Genomic DNA, 21,563 nt, shown 5'->3' on the forward strand with positions numbered 1-21,563 from the left:
GAAATTCGATTTCGACTACGCGTCCAAGTCATAAAACATGAAGTGAAGCTACTCAAGGCCTCAAACCGCCGAATGACGTGCTAGGGCTCAAAATAACTGGCCGGGTCATTACATTCTTCCCCACTTAAACATACGTTCATCTTCGAATGTGCTGAGGACTTCTCCGTGGTTGTCTAGAATCACTGTTTAACACCTCGCGCACCTACCCGTGCCACCACAACACAGTTGAACACATTAGCTCAAGTCAGACTGAGGATCCTCCCTTTTATTTAGTCAATAAGCCTTAGAACCAAATTCCAACCTCCAAATTTCTCTACAAAACCCGATTCTAACATACGAACATCGTATCAATCACCCCACACTGTACCATAACATGATCATGCACTTATGCTGAAATCATGCCATGCACCACATAAGTCGGTTGCCCATAATAATATCCTCCGACCACAATAGCTGGAAATTTCACGAATCTGATGCCTGCAATTTGCCTCATGATGCATATGAGCCCTGTTCCAACTCTTGCAATATTGGCACTACGGAAAAGATGTGTAGAACTAATAACCACCTGCTGAAATAGCAATGCATGGAGTCTCTCCTCCCGACAAGGACCATTACTTCACTCTAAACTGAATAACGATATATTCTCTTTGATGTACCCTACATAACTCCGATCGCACTGATCCCAGGTCCAATAACCTTGTCTCACCCAGTACAAGCTGCTCAGGCAATAAGCCATCCCAAAAACTGCCAAAAATCTCATACGACGCCAACAATGCGCCAACACATTACAAACTCGAATATGATACATAAGGAAAAACGGACTCTGGAAAAGAACTACCCAACCCGCCTAATGAATAAAACAACCGAAAAGATGCTATGAACCATTCTCAAAGAATGAGAAACAAAATACACAGAAATAAGTATAGAGAACCATACTTAACATCTCATTGTTGCGGCATGCAACCCGATCCAAGCATGACATTGTTGCGGCATGCAACCCGATCCAAACAACATACCCGTGGTGGCGTGCCACCCAATCCACACATAACAATAAATACGGAAGTGCTCATCGAGCCATAATGCTTGTCCCTACGAAATACCCGAATATCGACCACAAGCACGTCAAGTGCAAAAATGCAACCCTGGGGAGACGGATAGTGCCATATGCTACAAAACCTAAGCACAACTAAGGTGGGATAAATGACCTGCATCTCAAGAGCCATACTACTCATATAACACCACAAGCTACATGGGATCATAACACATGTGCGAATAATCAAGTCGTCACATAACCCACATGGCACAATAGAGTATTACCTGGAATAACTGACGACAGGAATAACATCCAATGCCCGAAGACTCCTCCGCAAGCAATGCTATGCCGAACGAACACATCCGACCTTCTGTAGAGCATGCATTCACATTAGACCCACCAACGGACCCCAAGCCAATTCTGATCATCCCATATTAGGCCAACAACCTTTCAAGGATCCCCAAATAACCCCATTCATGACACACACGACCACTCCGGACCAACTCCCATGGTTTACAACCCGGGAAAAGAGCACCTTATAGGCATAAACTCTCACATCATCGATAGTACCAAAAATTTCCGTACTTGGTTTCAATCTTTTACAATCAAGTGACTAACATGTCACACTTATACAAATTTCCCTGTGGGATACACTCCCACGACCTTCCGCCCAAGTAGCAAAGTTCGTACATCCATATCACTAATAGTACTAATTCTATAAAGCAAATCAAGAATCTGCAAATTAATACACAAAGCCTCTTACATAGAATGACGTACTCAGGTGACACTAAACAAAATGCCAACTTACTCTGAACATCCAAATTCTTCCCGGCTCATCCGAGCTCGTGATATTCTTGTCAACACTGAACTGCAACCTTGATCCTCAACTTTCAAATTCCCATGCCGCTCACTGCACCAACATGACGCTACACGAGAATGCACGAATTCATCATAACCCCTGAACTACTAGTAAAATAAACACTACATTGGATAGAAACCTTTCACTTAGCTAATTTCAGAAGAGCCAATGCAACACGCAACTGAATTCCCAAACCATAGAAAAATACAAACCTCAAGTCGTGGTCTAAACCGTCATAACTTTTCCGGGATCCATTTACACATAGCAAGTCCATTAGATTTAAATACATCTCAAATCAATCAAATCATGGTGGCTGCCAAGCCCGCACATACAACCACAAACCACATGTATAACTTCGCACGCCGAAGGAACTGATCATTGCCACAGTCATGCCGGTTCAACCATTACTAATCGACCCAATGTCTTTCAATTCACTCTTGATCTGCCTTGGAAATAATAATAGCTCTATTCACAACATAACGAACTCAATTCGCACTTGTCCCGAGTGACTCGAATCACGAGACCACATCGTCTCGATACCCATGAACCATCTCATACCCTTCTCAAGTGCACAACAGCATCTCCAACTAGTACACCCATTTTGCAAGACCTTCCACGAATCCGAAGTTATTTCCTCCTTTCCTCCAATACTGCACCGCATGCCCGATGATAACATAGAACATTCCAAGTCCTTAGGCACTGCACTTAAATTCTTGAACCCACTAGGACCATTATTGAGAGTCACCCACTCTGACCTGAACCCGTATATAACCCAACTTCAACGGTATGCTAACACATGGACACCCTCTCAAAGAATCAACCAACGGAAATTTATAAGGCAAAATATAGTGCCCATTTATCAATTTTTTTGCTCAAATTACCCCTCATGTTTTCTTTTCTCAGTCATAATAACCCACCAATACACCGATAACCAAAAATCGCACAAGCAGACAACCACGTGATCCAATCATAGATGGTAGGGCTCCCCCACTTAGCTTTAAGCTATAATTTATAAACCTAGAGCCCACAAAGATTTCCCCTTCTCAATTACTATGATCTCGCACGTCAACCCGCCAAATTTCTTGTAGTTCCTTATTAAACTTTTTATGAACCTTCCGTATTATCAGCCATAATCGTATACTCGACCTTCCACTTCGTATTAAGTAAAAGTCTTCGTAGAGGCTTCATCAAAATCACTCAACCGTTGACCTGTCCACAGGAGATAGACCACCTGTGGAATTACATACTGATATCCCCCAACGACGCTGCACTAGGTACAACTATCACAAAATCAGTAAACCCTCCTGAGCCCGTGCTCATCCATCGGCTGCACAAGTCCGTTCAGTTCCCATTGACATCGAATGAAAGTCCGACAATACATTCCAACCTCTAAGTCATGTTGCACCCCAACGATAATCAAGTTTTCACACCCCTCTTTATTTCAAGCAAACTCCTTTCTGCCATATTCAATGTTCCTCAATACAAGAGCCACCATCCTAATAAAATCCATAGACCTAGTCACTTTTCCACCATGACTCCCTAAACCGCTCTAAACTCTCTCAAGGCACGCGGCTATCCTACCACAGAATCTATATGCTAATCTTCCACTCTTACTTTGGTTAAACCATCTCCCTTAATCAGCTTCTCGACCTCTACTTTTCATACTTGACCTGCCAGTAATTCAACCACTATGAGACACTTCCCGCCATGTCCTCCCTCATACTTCGCTGCCCAAATATTGCCTCAAATCAAATCCATACCTATTGCACTGGAACTAATGAGTTGCTACCAACTCTAAACCTCCTTAGAAGATCGTCGTTCTTGAGTCATCAATACTAAAAACACCGATTCGATTCTGAAATTGCTACACTCCGTTATCTCCGACAATTGCTTCTTAGAAGCCACTTCCCAACGTCCTGCTTCGAAGGCAAATCGAAGAAGACCCTAACACCGACGAACCTTAATGCATTCCAACAAGGACGATGAAACCACATCATAAATGAGAATTCCACCATGCCCAAAAATATCAGGTCTCGTCGCTTCATCGGCCAAGGCCTGAACATCCATAGTCCAATTGCCTTTTCTTTGCTGGAATTAAATGTTGAACCTCTAAATCATGCACTGAGAAATCCTCCTTTCAAGTCATTCACTACCTTGACACATAGGCAAACACCGTACCATTACACCAACGTTGTGAGATAACAATGTGTGAACATCATAGCAATCCATGCATAGCCTCAAAACCATAGGGAGTACAAAAACTGAACTGAAATGACAAAACATCCTTCCGCAAGGTGACCATAATAGCCTAGTCGAACATGTAAGGAAAACATCTTGTACCATATCTGCAGTACCACTACAAATCTTTGGTGCCCAATTGATTACAAGCACTTCACGTCATATGAGATTGAGTGGGAAGGAAATAAAGGCATAAGCCCCAAAGGAATCAAATCGCACGATGACGAATCAAGGAAGTGAAGATTTTCCTAACAGTTCCATAGCCTCCCGAAAATAAGTACAGACATCTCTGTACCGATCCACGAGACTCTACTAAACCTACTTATGACTCATAACACTTATTGTAATGACCCAACCGGTCGTTTAGAGCATTTGCACTTCGCTCGATAGTTTATGGGCTTGAGTAGCCCCGTATGATGTATTTTGATTTGTGTGAATCGTCGGTTTGGTTTATAGATTATTCGGGACTGATTTGGAAGAATGATTCTCTACTAGGGAGCTTAAATTTGAAAGAGTTGACCAAGTTTGACTTTTTATAATTTGACCTCAGATTGGAAATTTGATGGTTCCAGTAGGTCCATTGGGTGATTTGGAATTAGGAGCGCGTCCGAATTCTGATTTGGAGGTCCGTGGTTGAATTTGGTTCGAAATGGCAAAAGTTAAAATTTTAAAAAGTTTGACCGGAAGTGGACTTATTGATATCGGGGTCGGATTCCGATTCCAGAAGTTGGATCAGGTCCGTAATGTCGAATGTGACTTGTGTGCAAAATTTGAGGTCAATCAAACGTGATTTGATAGGTTTCAGCATCGGTTGTGGAAGTTTGAAGTTTCAAAGTTCATTGATTTCGAGTTGAGGTGTGATTCTTCATTTCGATGTTGTTATGTATGTCTTGAGGCCTCGAGTAGGTCCGTGTTATGTTATGAAACTTGTTGATATATTCGGACAGGGTCCCGAGTAGTTCGGATGAGTTTCGGACGAAGTTCGAATCACTTTCGTTGCATAGTGCATTGCTGAAGGCTGCTGCTTCTGGTGTGATCGCACCTGCGACTTGTATTGCGTAGGTTCGATGGTCGTAGAAGAGTTAATGAAGTCGCAGAAGAGAGAAGAGGCTGGGTGAGGAAGACCGCAGAAGAGGATTTTTGTAGCGCACTTGCGTGCGCGCAGATTCGAGATTGGAAGTGCAGGTGCGAAAATCTTCGCAGAAGTGGACAAGGCTATTTTCACATAAGAGAATTTTTTACCGCAGAAGCGATTGTCGTAGATGTGACGATCTGTCCGCAAATGCAGAATCTCTGGGTAGAATGTTATAAGTTCGAGGGTTGGTCATTGTTATCATATATTGAGCTATGGACTTTGGAATGGAGCGATATTTGGAGCAATTTTCATCACACGGATTGGGATAAGTGTTCTCTACTCGATTTTGATTATATTTCATGAATATACCTTCATTTCTGGTAATTGGATTGTGAATTTTAAAGAGGAAATTGGTGGTTTTGGCCTGAAGTTTCATAATGTGAATTTTTTGAGTTTTGAACATCGAATTGGAGTCGGAATTGAGTAAATCTAGTATGGTCGGACTCGTAATTGAATGGGTTGTTGGATTTTGTAAATTTTGTCGGGTTCCGAGGTGCGGTCCCGAGTTGGACTTTTGGCTGATTTTGGGCTTTTAATTCAAGATTTGATCATTTTTGATCGAGATTTGTTCCTTTAGCATTGTTTGATGCATTTGAGTTATTTTTGGTTAGTTTCGAGCCGTTTAGAGGTTGGAACGAGCGAGATGGCATCTTTGGAGCATTGCTTGGCTTGCTCGGCATTGGTATTGGCTTGTTCGAGGTAAGTAACTCTTCTAATCTTAGTGCTGAGGGTATGAAACCCCAAAATACGTGTTATGTGATTGGTATTGAGGTGACGCACATGCTAGGTGACGGGAGTGCGGGCGTGCACCGTGTGAATTGAGACTCTGTTTCTTCCATGGTACTGTATAGTGGCCCTATTTTGTTGATATCCGTGTTTTCACCATGTGATAAAGTAATTAAGCTGTCAATCGTGCTAGATATCATGTTTAGGCTTTATGCCGATACTGTTGGGACCCATAAAAGTCATTTCTTGCTGTCATCTCACTGATTTTATTGATATTTTGTACTCAGTCATATTCATTCATTCATATCATATCTCAGTCTTAGTTGTTATTTATTAATACATCATATCATTGTTGTCGGGCTAGTTTCATGTCATTGTGAGCCCATGAGTGAGACTAGAGAGATTGATGACTGAGTGAGGCCGAGAGCCTGATTATGAGTGACAGTTATGGGATCGGGCTGCACGCCGCAGCGTGTTATATTGATTTATGCCTGGATCTGGCTTATGATAGCGCTTGGACTGTAGGAACCTCTCCGGAGTCTGCACACCCCTAGTGAGCGCGGTTGATTATGTTGAGGGATGGATCTTCCCTGGACATGGATCTTGTCCGAAGCATTTATATACCTGGAGATGGATCTTCTCCATGGGGCCGGATTGGCTTTCCTCGGTACTGAGTGACTGATGGTCAGTGATGTATATATTCCGGGATGGATCTTCCCTGGGCCGTATGGGCCATATACAGTACCGAGTGGTTGAGCATGATGAGTGGAAAGACTGAGATAGTGAGATTGAGTACTCTAAGAGCATGAGTACATGATTCATCTATGAGATACATGGCATTGGCATGCACACATGACATACATGCATAGAGATACATTTTTCCTCATGTTGTACGGTATCACGTCCTTCATGACCTTTTACACACACTGATATGTGGGCATAGAGAGGTATTTCACACTTGCTATCTGGAAAGAAAATGAAACATATTATTTATTATGGAAAGGATATTTGGAAAAATTACAATTTTCAAACTTGCTCGTATTTTTGGCATTTTCGGTAAATGATTTGGGTTTTCACTAAGATACTTGAAAAGCATGACTATTTTTCTGGAACTGAGAACTAGCTGAGCATTTTACTTCTGAGATACATCTTTTATTACTTGTAATATGTTGTTATGAACTATTGTGGAATATTGGTATTGGACCCGACCTTGTGTTAGCTCGTCACTACTTTCAACCTTCTGAGATACATCTTTTATTACTTGTAATATGTTGTTATGAACTATTGTGGAATATTGGTATTGGACCCGACCTTGTGTTAGCTCGTCACTACTTTCAACCTAAGGTTAGGTTTGTTACTTATTGAGTACATGGGCTCGGTTGTGCTCATACTACACTTCTGCACCTTGCGTGTAGATGTTAGCTGCTGATGTTGTTGTGATCGAGGGGAGCTGGATTTGAAGATGTACCTACATCCCGGTTGTAGCTGCCTCTTGTTCGTGGGTGCCTTATATCTATAAAACTCTATTTATGTACTTTTTAAAAAGACGATGTATTTATTTTATTTCCGCTTTGTAAACTCTATTCTTAGAAGCTCATGATTTTTACTACCAGTTCTTGGGAAATGTATTAGATTCAGATATTTCTTTACTTAATTTCTTTATTAATTGTTATTGGAATTGGTTAGTGGTTAATTGGCTTACCTAGCGGGTTGGGTTAGGTGCCATCACGACTAGTCGGATTTTGGGTCGTGACAAAGTGGTATCAGAGATCTAGGTTCATAGGTTCTACAAGTAATGAGAAAGTGTCTAGTAGAGTCTTGCAGATCGGTATGATGACGTCCATACGTATCTTTGAGAGGCTACATAACATTTAATATATACTTCCCATCTTTATTTCCTTATCGTGCAACATTGATTCAGCTTGAAGCGTAACTCTTTGAATTCCTTCCACGCATTCGTATGCGCATGTGAGCGATCGGTATCTGCTGTGCGCTGGCGGCTTCTGATTCCATGGTTAAGGTGCGAGATGTGATTTTGGCGTACTGATGATGGGCCAGTCTGGGGGACTTGAGGCCGGGTTTTTACTGTAGCTTGAGCACGGAGATTTCGATTATGTGAGCACGTGCTTTTGGGACTTATAGGTCCGTAGGTGTCCCTATTAGTGGAATTTGTGATTGGATGACTATGTGGTGAGTATAATGTAACCGCGAGATGTGTTCAGATTGTTCGAATATGACGAGAAGAGTTTACTTGAGATGTAGCAAGGACTATGGGGTTTCTGATTTCTGTCTTGATTTGGCGTATGGTCTCGAGTTATGGGTGTGTTGAGGGATCTCTCATGTTGTTTAGTTGTAGAGTGAAGTAGATTCTCATGTCTTGTTGATGAGTTCAGAATCGAGAAGATTAAGTGATTGCTTAGTAGTCATGACTGTGGGAGAGTATAGAGAGATGTCAGTTTGAGGCTAGGCAGGTGGGTTTTCTCCTGTGAGGTATACTGAAGTTGTGTGATCCCTATGATGTTTTGTAGAGAGTTGTCTTTTACCAGTGAATGATATATGTTGCAATTTGAGTTGGATAGCCTGTGGAAGTTGGCTTAACTATCACGAGGATGAACGCGAGATTTACAGATGACTTGATGTACTAGATGGTTTGTGTTGCATGAGCGGATGAAGTATTTCATTGAATCTCACAACGGTATTATGGCAGTAATAGAGTATGGGCATTTTGAGTTATTGTGTGTTTTGATCTATGGATTTGAGCCAAGTGGGGGAGTCTGCTATCGACGATTTGATTGCACGGTTATGTGTTGTATTGGTTTCGTTTTGGGGTATACTGGTGAATCAGTTATGAGTTGCAGAGGTCTAGATCGAGGATGTCTCAAGTAAAGGAAATTTGGGATTCAGGTTGTATTACACTCTATGGGTATATGAGAATCATAAAATAATTGAGTGGTTATTCGTGAAGGGAGTAGTGTACATAGAGTAGGAATCTGCTCAGTTGCTTATGAGTATGGGTTACTCCCTTGGGTGTTGGTGTGCTAATAGGGCACAAGTCGTTTGGTCCATTTGGTCGGTTTAATTGAGATTTGAGTAGAGTGGATGACTTTCGAGAATGGTTCTAATGGATTCAAAATTCATATGTAGCGATTTGGAATTTTCAAGATTTGTATATGGCTAGAAATTGGGAGTTGCGTTGGATGGTGTCGAGACTTGTGGCATTTTTATATCATTGTGTATTGTTCATTTCAGTATCAAGAATGTGAAGGAAATAGTTTTAGGTTCACATAAGGTCTCTTTAGAGTGGGTGTCTCGGTTGTGGTGCCTTGGGGTGCTTAAGAGGGAAGTTAGCGGCTTATGGACCTTAAGGAGTTGTGGTTTTATACTAGGGTCTCTTGTGTAGTGAATTTTAGTTTAGGATCGTGGTGTTCCAGCAAGGAGAAGTATCAATTTGAAGGCAATTTGGAAGGGACTTGGAGAAATAGGACAGCGTGGTAGTAGGTTGGATTAGCACAGTAATGGATTTTACCACGGTTCGAGGGGTATATTACCTACTGGCGTGAGGAGCATGTGGTGTATAATGATTTTCTCCAGGATGAGATTAAACGGAAGGTTCCTGGCTAATTAAGTATATAGTTTGCTCGTGACTCAGAGTTGATTATGAAATTCTCGTACTTTTAATATGATGGCATAATAGAGGTGGTGTGTTGTGTAGGATTGAGATTTACATGTGCAAGGTCACGATTCAGTTTTGAAAGGAAGATCCTGAATTCTAGGGCATCATAGACGATTTTAGATGATTAGGTAAATGATATTACTTTTTCGTATTGCTTGAGGAAAGTGTACATTTCAGGAGGCGCACTGTGTTTTGATTTATGGATACTTCATTAGTATTGCGGCACTCTTCTTGTTGATCGACTGCTGATATTCAAATTTTGCTATGTGGCAGGAAAGAATTTTAGAATTATTCCTCGTGGGATGACCGTGTATGAGAGATATGTTAGACATTCTGGCAGTGGAGTTGGGATCAGATATGGAATTCGTGTGTTCTATGGATTTGGAGACTGGCATTTATCAAGAGCAGGTAGTTTTCATGGTTTTGGACTGTGAAGTCATGGCCGAAGCTAGCTAGATGATAGTATGTGTTATGACTCAGTCATTGTGGGCTTTCAGAGGGCTATTTATCTATGTGTGGGTGCCCAGAGTTGATTTAAGGGCCCATTGGTAGGCCCAACTAGGATGGGTATTCTACGTCGAGTCGGATTGGTTGGCTCAGTACTGCTATTGTTGAGGGATGTTCCATTCGGTTGTTGTTGAGCTTCTTCATGTTCTGAAATGATCTGTGAGTTACTCTTCTATGCTACGAGGGTTGCAATTCGTGGGTTATATGCACACACGGTGTGGTTTTATTTGGGCTTTATAGCGGAATTTGAGCGAGATGAGTATTTGAATATTGCATGATTCTTTGCACGTTAGCTATGTTCCTTTCGGATTGTGGTATTGTGCTATTTGCTCTCCGAGGCTACGGTAATGCACTTTGGGTACTTGATGTCGAATTTCGCGTGGTTATTGATTTTGAGCATGGTGGCTGAGGTACTTCATATTGACCAGTGTTTGGATGGGGTCACGCATTGCGGCGGAGTTATGTTGAGATATGATCCCTTGTGTTAGATTCGTGTGTTTTGCTTCTACAGTGTGTGATAGGTTCTTAGCATTGCATTGTGGTGGTACTTGTTGAGCTTGCGGGATAGTTCTCCCGTCTGAGTCAGTTTTCCATGATTTGAGTATATTTGGAATGTTGCTTATTGGTGCACGGATTGCACGGGTTATAGATTTAGATTGTATTGATGTGGCATGTCACTATAGTGGTCGTGTTGGATGAGATGAGATCATTGGACCTAGAATGGATACTATCGAAATTGATTACAGTATGTTTGGAAGGATAGTATCGAAAGTCGGCTTAGAATTGGCTATAGTTCTTGTCAAATGAGAGGGAATTCCACGACAGGTTGATCTGATGAATGGTTATGAGTTGTACGTGTTTCTTTCATCATCGACAGTATACGAAGGTTTTAGAATGAGGTTTTGTTTGACATGAGGTTTATTACATATATTGGGTGGTTTTGAGCAGCTACTATGATTAGAAATTATTGCTATGAGTATTTGAGTTATGTGCTATATCATGTAATTACATCTTGGATTATGGTTACAGCTTGTTCAGACTTATACAGTGTGTAGATACGAGATTCTGACCTTATAGAAATTCCGGATGTGGGAAATTGGATTCTTAAGCTTATGGTCTAAGGTAGGAGTAATGATCTTTAGTTATGTTATGTTGTCGGGCCTATATGGAATAGGATGACGTGGGATCACCCCCGAGTATGTGCATGGTAAGGTTATACGGTGGTTTGATAGCTTTGAGAACTCTGGACACGTTCGAGGACGAACGTATGTTTAAGTGGGGGAGAATGTAATGACCCAACCAGTCGTTTTGAGCATTTGCACTTTGCTTGGTTGTTTACGGGCGTGAGTAGCTCCGTATGATGTATTTTGATTTGTGTGAATCGTCGGTTTTGGTTTTCAGGTTATTCGGGATTGATTTGGAAGAATGATTCTCAACTAGGGAGCTTTAAATTTGAAAGAGTTGACCAAGTTTAACTTTTTAGCATTTGACCTCGGATTGGAATTTTGATGGTTCTGGTAGGTCCATTGGGTGATTTTGGACTTAGGAGCGCTTCCGGATTGTGATTTGGAGGTCCGTGGTTGAATTTGGCTCGAATTAGCGAAAGTCGAAATTTTGGAAAGTTTGACCGGGAGTAGACTTTTTTATATCGAGGTCGGATTCCGATTCCGGAAGTTGGAGCAGGTCCGTAATGTCGAATGTGACTTGTGTTCAAAATTTTAGGTCAATCGAACGTGATTTGAAGTTACAAAGTTCATTGATTTCGAGTTGAGGTGTGATTCATCGTTTCAATGTTGTTATGTGTGCTTTGAGGCCTCGAGTAGGTTCGTGTTATGTTATGGGGCTTGTTGATATATTCGGACGGGGTCTCGAGTGGCTCAGATGAGTTTCGGACGAGGTTCAGATTACTTTCATTGCAAAGTGCATTACTGAAGGCTGCTGGTACTGGTGTGATCGCACCTGCGACTGGTATTGCGCAGGTACGATGGTCGCAAAAGCGTTAGTGGAGTCGCAAAAGCGAGAAGAGGCTGGGTGAGGAAGACCACAGAAGCAGATTTTTGAAGCGCACCTGCGTGTGCGCAAATGCGAGATTGGAAGCGCACGTGCGAAAATCTTCGCAGAAGCGGAATTTTATATCCGCAGGTGCGGGGGTTGCTGGGCAAGGATATTTTCGCTGAAGCGAATTTTTTATCGCAGATGCGACGATCTGTCCGTAAATGCGGAATCTCTGGGCAGAATGTTATAAGTTTGAGGGTTGGTCATTTTTATCACATATTGAGCTATGGACTTCGGAATGGAGCGATTTTTGGAGCAATTTTCATCACAAGGATTGGGGTAAGTGTTCTCTACTTGGTTTTGGTTATATTTCATGAATCTATCTTCGTTTTTGGTAATTGGATTGTGAATTTTAAAGAGGAAACTGGGGGTTTTGGCCTAAAGTTTCATAATGTGAATTTTTCAGTTTTGAACATCGAATGGGAGTCAGATTTGAGTGAAACTAGTATGGTTGGACTCGTAATTGAATGCATTGTTGGATTTTGAAAATTTTGTAGGGTTCCGAGGTGTGGGCCCAGGTTGGGCTTTTGGTCGATTTTGGGCTTTTGATTCTAGATTTGATCTTTTTCGATCGAGATTGGTTCCTTTAGCATTGGTTGATGTATTTGAGTTGTTTTTGGTTAGTTTCGAGCCGTTCGGAGGTCGGAACACGCAGGATGGCATCTTTGGAGCATCGCTTGGCTTGCTCGACATTGGTATTGGCTTGTTCGAGGTAAGTAACTCTTCTAATCTTAGTGCTGAGGGTATGAACCCCGAAATACGTGTTATGTGATTGGTATTAAGGTGATGCACATGCTAGGTGATGGGTGTGTGGGCGTGCACCATGTGAATTGGGAATCTGTTGCTTCCATGGCACTGTATAGTGGCCTTATTTTGTTGATATCCGTGTTTTTACCATGTGATAAAGTAATTGAGCTGTCAATCATGCTAGATATCATGTTTAGGCTTTATGCCGATACTGTTGGGACCCATAGTGGTCATTTCTTGCTGTCATCTCACTGATTTCATTGATATTTCGTACTTAGTCATATTCATGCATTCATATCATATCTCAGTCTTAGTTGTTATTTATTAATACATCATATCATTGTTGTCGGGCTAGTTTCATATCATTGTAAGCCCATGAGTGAGACTGGAGAGATTGATGACTGAGTGAGGTCGAGAGCCTGATTATGAGTGACAATTATGGGATCGCGCTGCACGCCGCAACATGCTATATTGATTTATGGCTGGATCTGGCTTATGATAGTGCTTGGGCTGTAGGAGCCCCTCCGGAGTCTGCACACCCCTAGTAAGTGCGGTTGATTATATTGAGGGATGGATATTCCCTGGACATGGATCTTGTCCGAAGCATTTATATACCTAGAGATGGATCTTCTCCAATGGTCCGGATTAGCCTTCCTCGGAACTGAGTGACTGATGGTCAGTAATGTATATATTCCGGGATGGATCTTCCCTGGGCCGTATAGGCCATATACAGTACCGAGTGGTTGAGCATGATGAGTGGAAAGTGTGAGACAATGAGATTGAGTACTCTGAGAGTATGAGTACATGAATCATCTCTGAGATACATGGCATTGGCATGCACACATGATATACATACATAGAGATGCATTTTTCCTCACGTTGTACGGTATCACGTCCTTCATGACTTTTTACACACATTGATATGTGGGCATAGAGAGGTATTTCACACTTGCTATCTGGAAAGAAAACGAAATATCTTATTTGTTGTGGAAAGGATATTTGGAAAAATTACAATTATTAAACTTACTCGTATTTTTGGCATTTTCGGTAAAAGATTTAGGTTTTCACTAAGATACTTGAAAAGCATGACTATTTTTCTGGAACTGTGAACGAGCTGAGCATTTTACTTCTAAGATACATCTTTTATTACTTGTATTATGCTGTTATGAATTGTTGTGAAATATTGGTATTGGACCCGACCTTGTGTTCGTTTGTCACTACTTTCAACCTAAGGTTAGGTTTGTTACTTATTGAGTACATAGGGTCGGTTGTACTCATACTACACTTCTGCACTTTGCGTGCAGATGTTGGCTGTTGATGTTGCTATAATCGAGGGGAGCTGGATTTGAAGATGTACATGCGTCCCGGTTGTAGCTGCCTCTTGTTCGTAGTAGCCTTAGATCAATAAAACTCTATTTATGTACTTTTCAAACAGACGATGTATTTATTTTATTTCTGCATTGTAAACTATATTATTAGAAGCTCATGATTTGTACTACCAGTTTTTGGGGAATGTATTAGATTCAGATATTTCTTTACTTAATTACTTTATTAATTGTTATTAGAATTGGTTAGTGGTTAATTGGCTTACCTAGTGGGTTAGGTTAGGTGCCATCACGACTAGTCGAATTTTGGGTCATGACACTTATGAATCTAGTTCTCTAATACCAACTTGTCACGACCCCAATTTCCCTCCATAGGATGTCGTGATGGCACCTAGTCTCTAAGACTAGGTAAGCCTAATAATTTGTGGAATAACTGAATATAAACTAAACTCACACCTCAACACATGAAATATAAATACGAACTGTGATTCAAATAATTACAACTCCCAAAATCCGGTAGAAACAAGTCACAAGCTTCTAAGAGAAAATACTAAGTGTCTCTATATATCAGAGTTTAAGGAAAATAAGGAAAAACAACTTAACAAGGATATAGGGGGACTCTGAGGTCTGCGGATGCTGTCAGATATACCTTGAAATCTCCACGTACGGCTAGCTCACTGGTACCTGGTCTGGTAAGCAGTATGCTGGCAACTTAACAAGTATAGTATGAGTACACCACAACGGTACTCAGTAAGTTTCAAGCCTAACCTCGGTAGAGTAGTGACGAGATCAGGTCAGGGCCCTACTAGAATAAAAGGAAATAAGGCAAAAAATATAATAATACAATGAAATGACTAAGAAATGAACAACGAGAAATGACAGAGAAGTAACAACACAACAAATAGAGATAAACAATAGGGGCGCTCCCGAGGTACCGCCTCGTAGTCCCAAACATAAATACACAATAGGAGGATGTCCCGATGTACCGCCTCCTAGTCCCAAAAGTAAATACACGACAAGGGATCTCCCAAGGTACTGCCTCGCAGTCCCAAAAGTAAATACGTGATAGGGGGAGCTCCCGAGGTACCGCCTCGTAGTCCTAAAAGTAAATACATAACAGGGGATCTCTCGAGGTACCGCCTCGTAGTCCCAAAAGTAAATATCGAGCAGGGGATCTCCCGAGGTACCTCCTCATAGTCCCAAAAGTAAATATGTAGGAGGGGATCTCCCAAGGTACCGCCTCGTAGTCTCAAAAGTAAATACACAACTCATAACCTATAGAACAACGAAATTACAGCAAAGAATCATACAGTTAAACACCGAATACAAATGAAGAAAACAGATAATTCAACTAAGCATGTTGCACAAATTGCAAGTAAGAGTTAAGACACGTAGACATGTGATACTTAGCTAAACATGATAACTACACATGCTAAGGCAACTCAGTTAAGGATTTTTAAAAGAAAACTACTCAGCAAGAACCAAAATTTTCATATTTAGCATGTGTACGTACTTGTCACCTCATGTTCATGGCACTCACATATCATGAATTGTTGCAACAGTACTAAAACCTAAGGGGATTTTTTCCCACACAAGGTTAGACAAGTCACTTACCTCAAACCAAGTTCAATCAGTCAATAAGAATGCCTTTCCTTTGATTTTTCGACTTTGAACGGCCCAAATCTAGCCAAAAGCAATTACACACTATAAATACAACTACAAGAAATTAATTTGAATAATCAAAATACGACTTTAGCAAAGAATCGAAAAAATTGCCCCAAAACGTCGACCCGGGCCCACGTCTCGGAATCGGGTAAAAGTCACAAAATACGAATACCCATTCAATATTGAGTTCACCCATACCAACATTACTCAAATCCGACCTCAAATTGCTTTGAAATTCCCAAACTTTCGGTCTAAGAACTTCCACCATTTCCCCCAAATTTCTCAACCCAATTCCTTAATTAAATGAAGAAATAATTGATAGATTAGTGGATATTTATCAAAAGCAAGTTAAAAATCCTTACCCAAATGTTTTCCCCAGAAAATTCTTGAAATTTCGCCTCAATCCGAGCTCTCTAGCTTCAAAGATGGAGAATAAAATTAAACCCTCAGAATTAGCCCTTTTCAGGTGCGGCTATTACTTAGGCCACAAAATCTTGCTTCTGCGGCATCCTAAGCGCACCTGCGCGTGTGCTTCTGCGAAGGGACAACCGTATCTGCGATTCCGCTTCTGCGGAAGGTCTCCGCTTCTGCGAATAACAGGCCTCCCTGGCATTTCAGCTTCTGCGCTCATTTCTCCGTAGAAGCGACTCCGCTTCTGCGGCCTTCACGTCGCACCTACGACAACATGCCACTTTCTCTAGCCCCGCATCTGCGCCCAATGGCTCGCTTCTGTGAGCTCGCACCTACGGTCAATCTTGCGAAGGTGCGATTGCACCAGAACTGGTGCCTTCAGCCATTCTCACAAGTCCAAATTTGATTAGTTAACCATCCGGAATCCACCCTAGACCCCCTGGGACCTCGACCAAATATATCAACCAGTCCTAAAAAATCATACAAACTTAGTCGAGCCTTTAAATTACCTCAAACAACACTAAAAATACGAATTGCGCATTGATTCAAGCCTAATAAACTTTAAAACTTCAAATTTCTACATTCGACGCTGAAACCTATCAAATTAAGTCTGATTGACCTCAAATTTTGCACACAAGTCATAATTGATATTACAAACCTACTTCAACTTTCGGAATCGAAATCCGACCCCGATTTCAGAAAGTCCACTCATGGTCAAACTTTCCAACAATCATCCAAATCCCAACTTTCACCAATTAACGCTGAAATGACCTACAGACCTCCAAATCAATATCCGGACACGCTCTTGAGACCAAAATCACCCTACGGAGCTATTGGAACCCTCAAAACTTCATTCCGGATTCGTCTTCACACAATTCAACCTATGGTCAATTTTCACGACTTAAAGCTTTCGAAATTAGAATTTTCCATCCGAATCAACTTTGAATTTCTCGAAATTCGATTCCGATCACGCGTCCAAGTCATAAAACATAAAGTAAAACTACTCAAGGCCTCAAACCGCCGAATGACGCGCTAGGGCTCAAACTAACTGGTCGAGTCGTTACATGTTAGAAGCTTGTTTAAATTCATAATTATTTCCAACTTTACCACTTTTTAGTTGAATTAGAAGTTCTCGATATTGGTAGAGTAGGAAATTATACGCAGTGTATATGGAGTTCAAATTGAAAAAGAATTCCATCATTAGGTAATTTACAATTAGATCCTTAAATTATACAAATATTTAAGGGTATAAAAGTCTATCAAAATTTCGGGGATATATATATATATATATATATATATATATATATATATATATATAAAGAGAAGAAACTACTCTCCAATTTGAATTGGTAGTTTTGATTTTTTCTTATTTTCGAATTTTAAATATATTTAAATTAAAAAAAATTACTAATAATTATTTTTTAACTAAATAACTAATTATTAACACATATACCATGCGGCGTTTTTCTATGCTACCTTTTGGCTTAATGTGATACATTTTTCTTTGGCTTTTAGTAATATATAGATATGATTGCGGTTCCAGATTCTTACGCCATAAGAATGGATTTTCATTTATATTTATCCTTCGTAAAACTGCAGATATAATCGGGTTCAAAGAATCTGTGCAAAGATTGAACTGTTTTTAGTGCATGATATTATTTTCAACATTAAAGTATATCTATTTTAGTAGGAATATAACAAATTTACCATATTTGCAAAATTATATTTTCATTCAAAGAGAAAAAATAAGCAAAACGACCTCTTTATTACACTTTTTTTAAGCCGAGAGAATTTTGTCATATATATCAAACTGATAATCTGGAAAGGAAAGTTTTGTACCGAAGAAGGCAAAGTTGTTATTTCCATTAAAGCATTCCCTTTTTAAAACCATTTCCTTTTCCTTTGACAAGGAATTCGATTTATATGAATGCAAATTTACTGAAACGCGTCTTTTTCAAGGAAGTTCTTGTTGGCCTCTTTCTTCTGCTCCTTTTAGACCAAAAAGTTACCCACATTTGTTCTCTATATAAATAATAATTAATGTTTTCTCATGTGTGAAGATTGATCTGAAAATGACTAAGAAAGTGGTGGTTTCTTTCTTGTTAATGATGTTCATGTTTTTTGGTTTAGTAAAGGCAAACATATATGTGGTTGGTGATTCTGCTGGTTGGACAAGCACTGGGCAAGTGGATTATAAGAGATGGTCAGCATCTAAGCATTTTCAAGTTGGAGATGTTCTTCGTAAGCCATTATTCTTTTCTAATTTTTATTTTTAATTTTTTTAAAAAGAAATTGGCCTACCTTATGCTCTCTACATTTTTGCTATAATAATTATGTATTTGGGTAATTTTTTTTCATATGTCTAAGTTTTGGCGGGCTGAGTTATAGTACGTGTGCTTTTAGGAGATAAGATATACTTGGTAAATTAGTGCAAAATGGCCTATAAAAATTAAAATAATTATGTAGCTAGTTGAAGTGACGGATGCATACTGCTTACAGTGGACATCTATAAATGAAATGTTGTAAATATATGCAGTTATATAAGTATGTAGCAATTCTTATAGAGAATTAGTGTGTGTATTTGAAATGCACACGCACAAATGTAATTTTTTTGTAAAATCTGAGTAGCATATATGTATAATAATTGTTATATAGGAGGAGATGTTCCTTAGAAATTCTTTAAGACGGGAAACGAATGGCCAGATGAAGAACGATTTAGAATATAAAAAGATAAAGTAACGGTTCATTTTTATTTAATTTGAACTTGAATATTGTTTCAGGGGGGAATATTTTCCAGTATGAACTCCATTAGGAGTTGGAAAAAAAAAAAAAAAACTCCATTAGGAGTTCAGTGGAAAAAAATTCTCCACTAGGATTTACTTTACCATCAACTCAAATTTCAAGGTAAAATACAGAACTGAACCTTAGTCTTATAACCACTATGGCAAGATTTCTTCAGTTTCAGTATCAATCTTCTAAAGTTATATGGATTTTTTCCACATTTAAAAATTTACTCGCATTCAATATTTATATCGATCCAATAAATATATTATATATGACACATGTCTTGACATAGACTCTTAAAATCACTAAATCATTCTTCCTATCTTTAAAAAGGATTGACACTATTTCCTTATTAGTCTGTTCCAAAAAGATTGACACCTTTCAATATTTTCTTAATAAAAAGCATTTATAACACAACAAATGCTATGACAGATTTCAGACCACAAGTTTGAAAAGTTTTACTGTCACACAAATGACATGACTTATTTAAGATCACAAATTTTAAAAGTCTTTCTCTTTTTTATAAAAGTTTGTGCCAAGTCAAACTAAGACAATTATTTTGAAACAGATGAATAGTTAATTAATACATATTCTTACTTTAATTTATAACTAACAAATGGTATATTAATATGATTTGGTGCAAGCCGGGTGAGAGAGTCCTCAGTTCATGAAAATACTTATTAGTCATCGGTTCCAAACCGGAGCGTTTACCTTGAAATATTCTCGTATGCACCAACTTCAGGCCTGTTTAAGTACGTAATAATATCCTAATACACTTCAATTGTAGTTTTCTGTTTAACTCGAAGTTTTGACTTTCTCCTCGAGATTTCCCTCTTAAATTTTGAAGGGACCGATATGTGTCACCTAGCTTGTTCAAAGCACTTGAAAGTTCAATTGTGGATATTGTTTTACAAATCACAAAATCTCACCAGTAATATTTTTTTTTTCTTTTTTTTTTTTTTGTGTATGCAGTGTTTGAATTCGATCCAAAATTAGATAATGTGGTACGAGTGACAAAGGAGGATTTCCAAGCATGCAATGCCTCATCCCCTTTTGGTACCCCAAGCACTGGCAAGGAATGGTTCTCTCTTAATGTTGAAGGCCACTTCTATTTCATTTGCAGCGTTCCAGGCCATTGTAAGGCTGGTCAAAATGTGGAAATCCTCGTTCATTCGGCGGCTCCTACAACCTCCCCGGCCGCATCTCCGCCGGCAATTCTGGCTCCAGCGCCGTCTACACCCAGCCCGTTGAGCCCTCATAGTCCCCCAGATTCAGCCCCTAGTAATGGATCAATTCTGCATTTCCCAAGCTTTTGCTTCTCATTGGGGCTACTCGTATTTTCAATGTATTTCGTCGCTTGTTGCTACTAGACAATCAAGGTGAAAAAATGAATTACTTGGATTTGGAAGAAGGTCTAGCTGAAATCTGTGGAAACCGCTGAAATAGAAGTCACTGTCTATTTCCTTACTCTTAGCGTCGGGAGAACTTTGAAATTTTATGGTTCAGCTCGAGTTTTTCCAAAGTTTTTGTGCCAATTCTTAAATTGTATGTTCAAAATGCATCACCTCCACTTAGATGAATATTTCCAGACTTTAAATAAGAGACAAACAATATGTTGCATTTTATTTACAGTGTACACTAACCTTTTTGGATTTGATATTCAAAAACGACACATTAATTCAAACACGACTTTAAAATGACAAACTTGTTATAAAATAAACAATGCAAAGTAAATTAACCAAAGATAAGTATAGAGAGATTGATATATTATTCAACTTCAAACTCCTGTATATAATGAACTGAAGAAAGGAAGCAGCTGCAAGACTTTTCAGGGAACATCTACGATTCTTTTCTTGAACTGCTTGTAAGCTGTCTGCATGAGCTGCTCGCAACTTGTCTGTTTAATAAGAAGCTGTTGCAAGTCATTTCATTGAGTTGCTTGCAACCTGCCCGCATCAGCTGCTTGGAGATAAACTTCAATGAAATACTAAATGGATAATCTTCTTGATGAAGATTATCTACAGTGGAATAATAAATGGACATCCACAATAATATTTTCATAATACTCCTTAGATGTTCATTATTAAGTGTCTCGTTAAAACCTTACTAGGAAAAAAATTCTAGTCAAGAAAAAAGAGTACACTAATAATATACATTGCAAGTTGCCTCATTAAAAACCTTACAAGGAAAACTCAGTAAAGAAAAATATGGGTAGGAAAAAAAGAGTACAATGCATACTTTGCTCCCCCTGATAAAGACGTTGTTTCAAATACCCAAGTCTCCGCATTTCAATCTTATATACCGTCTTCTCGAAGGTTGTAGTTGGCAAAGATAAATAAATCTGCCTGATTTTCACTTAAACGGATGTGTTGCACATCAATATCACTATTTTTCTGAAGATCATG

The 21,563-nt window shown here is 39.6% G+C and overlaps 1 protein-coding gene across 1 annotated transcript; it reads left to right on the top strand.

The window, feature by feature from the left end:
• The first annotated feature begins 18,318 nt into the window (after nt 1-18,318).
• On the top strand, nt 18,319-20,680 carry LOC104085744 (mavicyanin-like). The gene is made up of 2 exons (XM_009589856.4): nt 18,319-18,615; nt 20,131-20,680. Exons 1-2 carry the CDS (start codon nt 18,447-18,449, stop codon nt 20,526-20,528), a joined length of 567 nt encoding a protein of 188 aa, XP_009588151.1. The 5' UTR covers nt 18,319-18,446; the 3' UTR covers nt 20,529-20,680.
• Nucleotides 20,681-21,563: the final 883 nt, after the last annotated feature.

Source organism: Nicotiana tomentosiformis, chromosome 5, assembly GCF_000390325.3.
Source record: "Nicotiana tomentosiformis chromosome 5, ASM39032v3, whole genome shotgun sequence".
In the NCBI taxonomy this organism is placed as follows: domain Eukaryota; kingdom Viridiplantae; phylum Streptophyta; class Magnoliopsida; order Solanales; family Solanaceae; genus Nicotiana; species Nicotiana tomentosiformis.

What these genes read in the sequence shown, in the direction of transcription:
- LOC104085744 (XM_009589856.4), top strand. Translation starts at nt 18,447, where the DNA reads ATGACTAAGAAAGTGGTGGTTTCTTTCTTGTTAATGATGTTCATGTTT. An exon ending in TCAAGTTGGAGATGTTCTTC is followed by an intron (nt 18,616 to 20,130) that starts GTAAGCCATTAT and finishes TTGTGTATGCAG; the next exon opens with TGTTTGAATTCGATCCAAAA.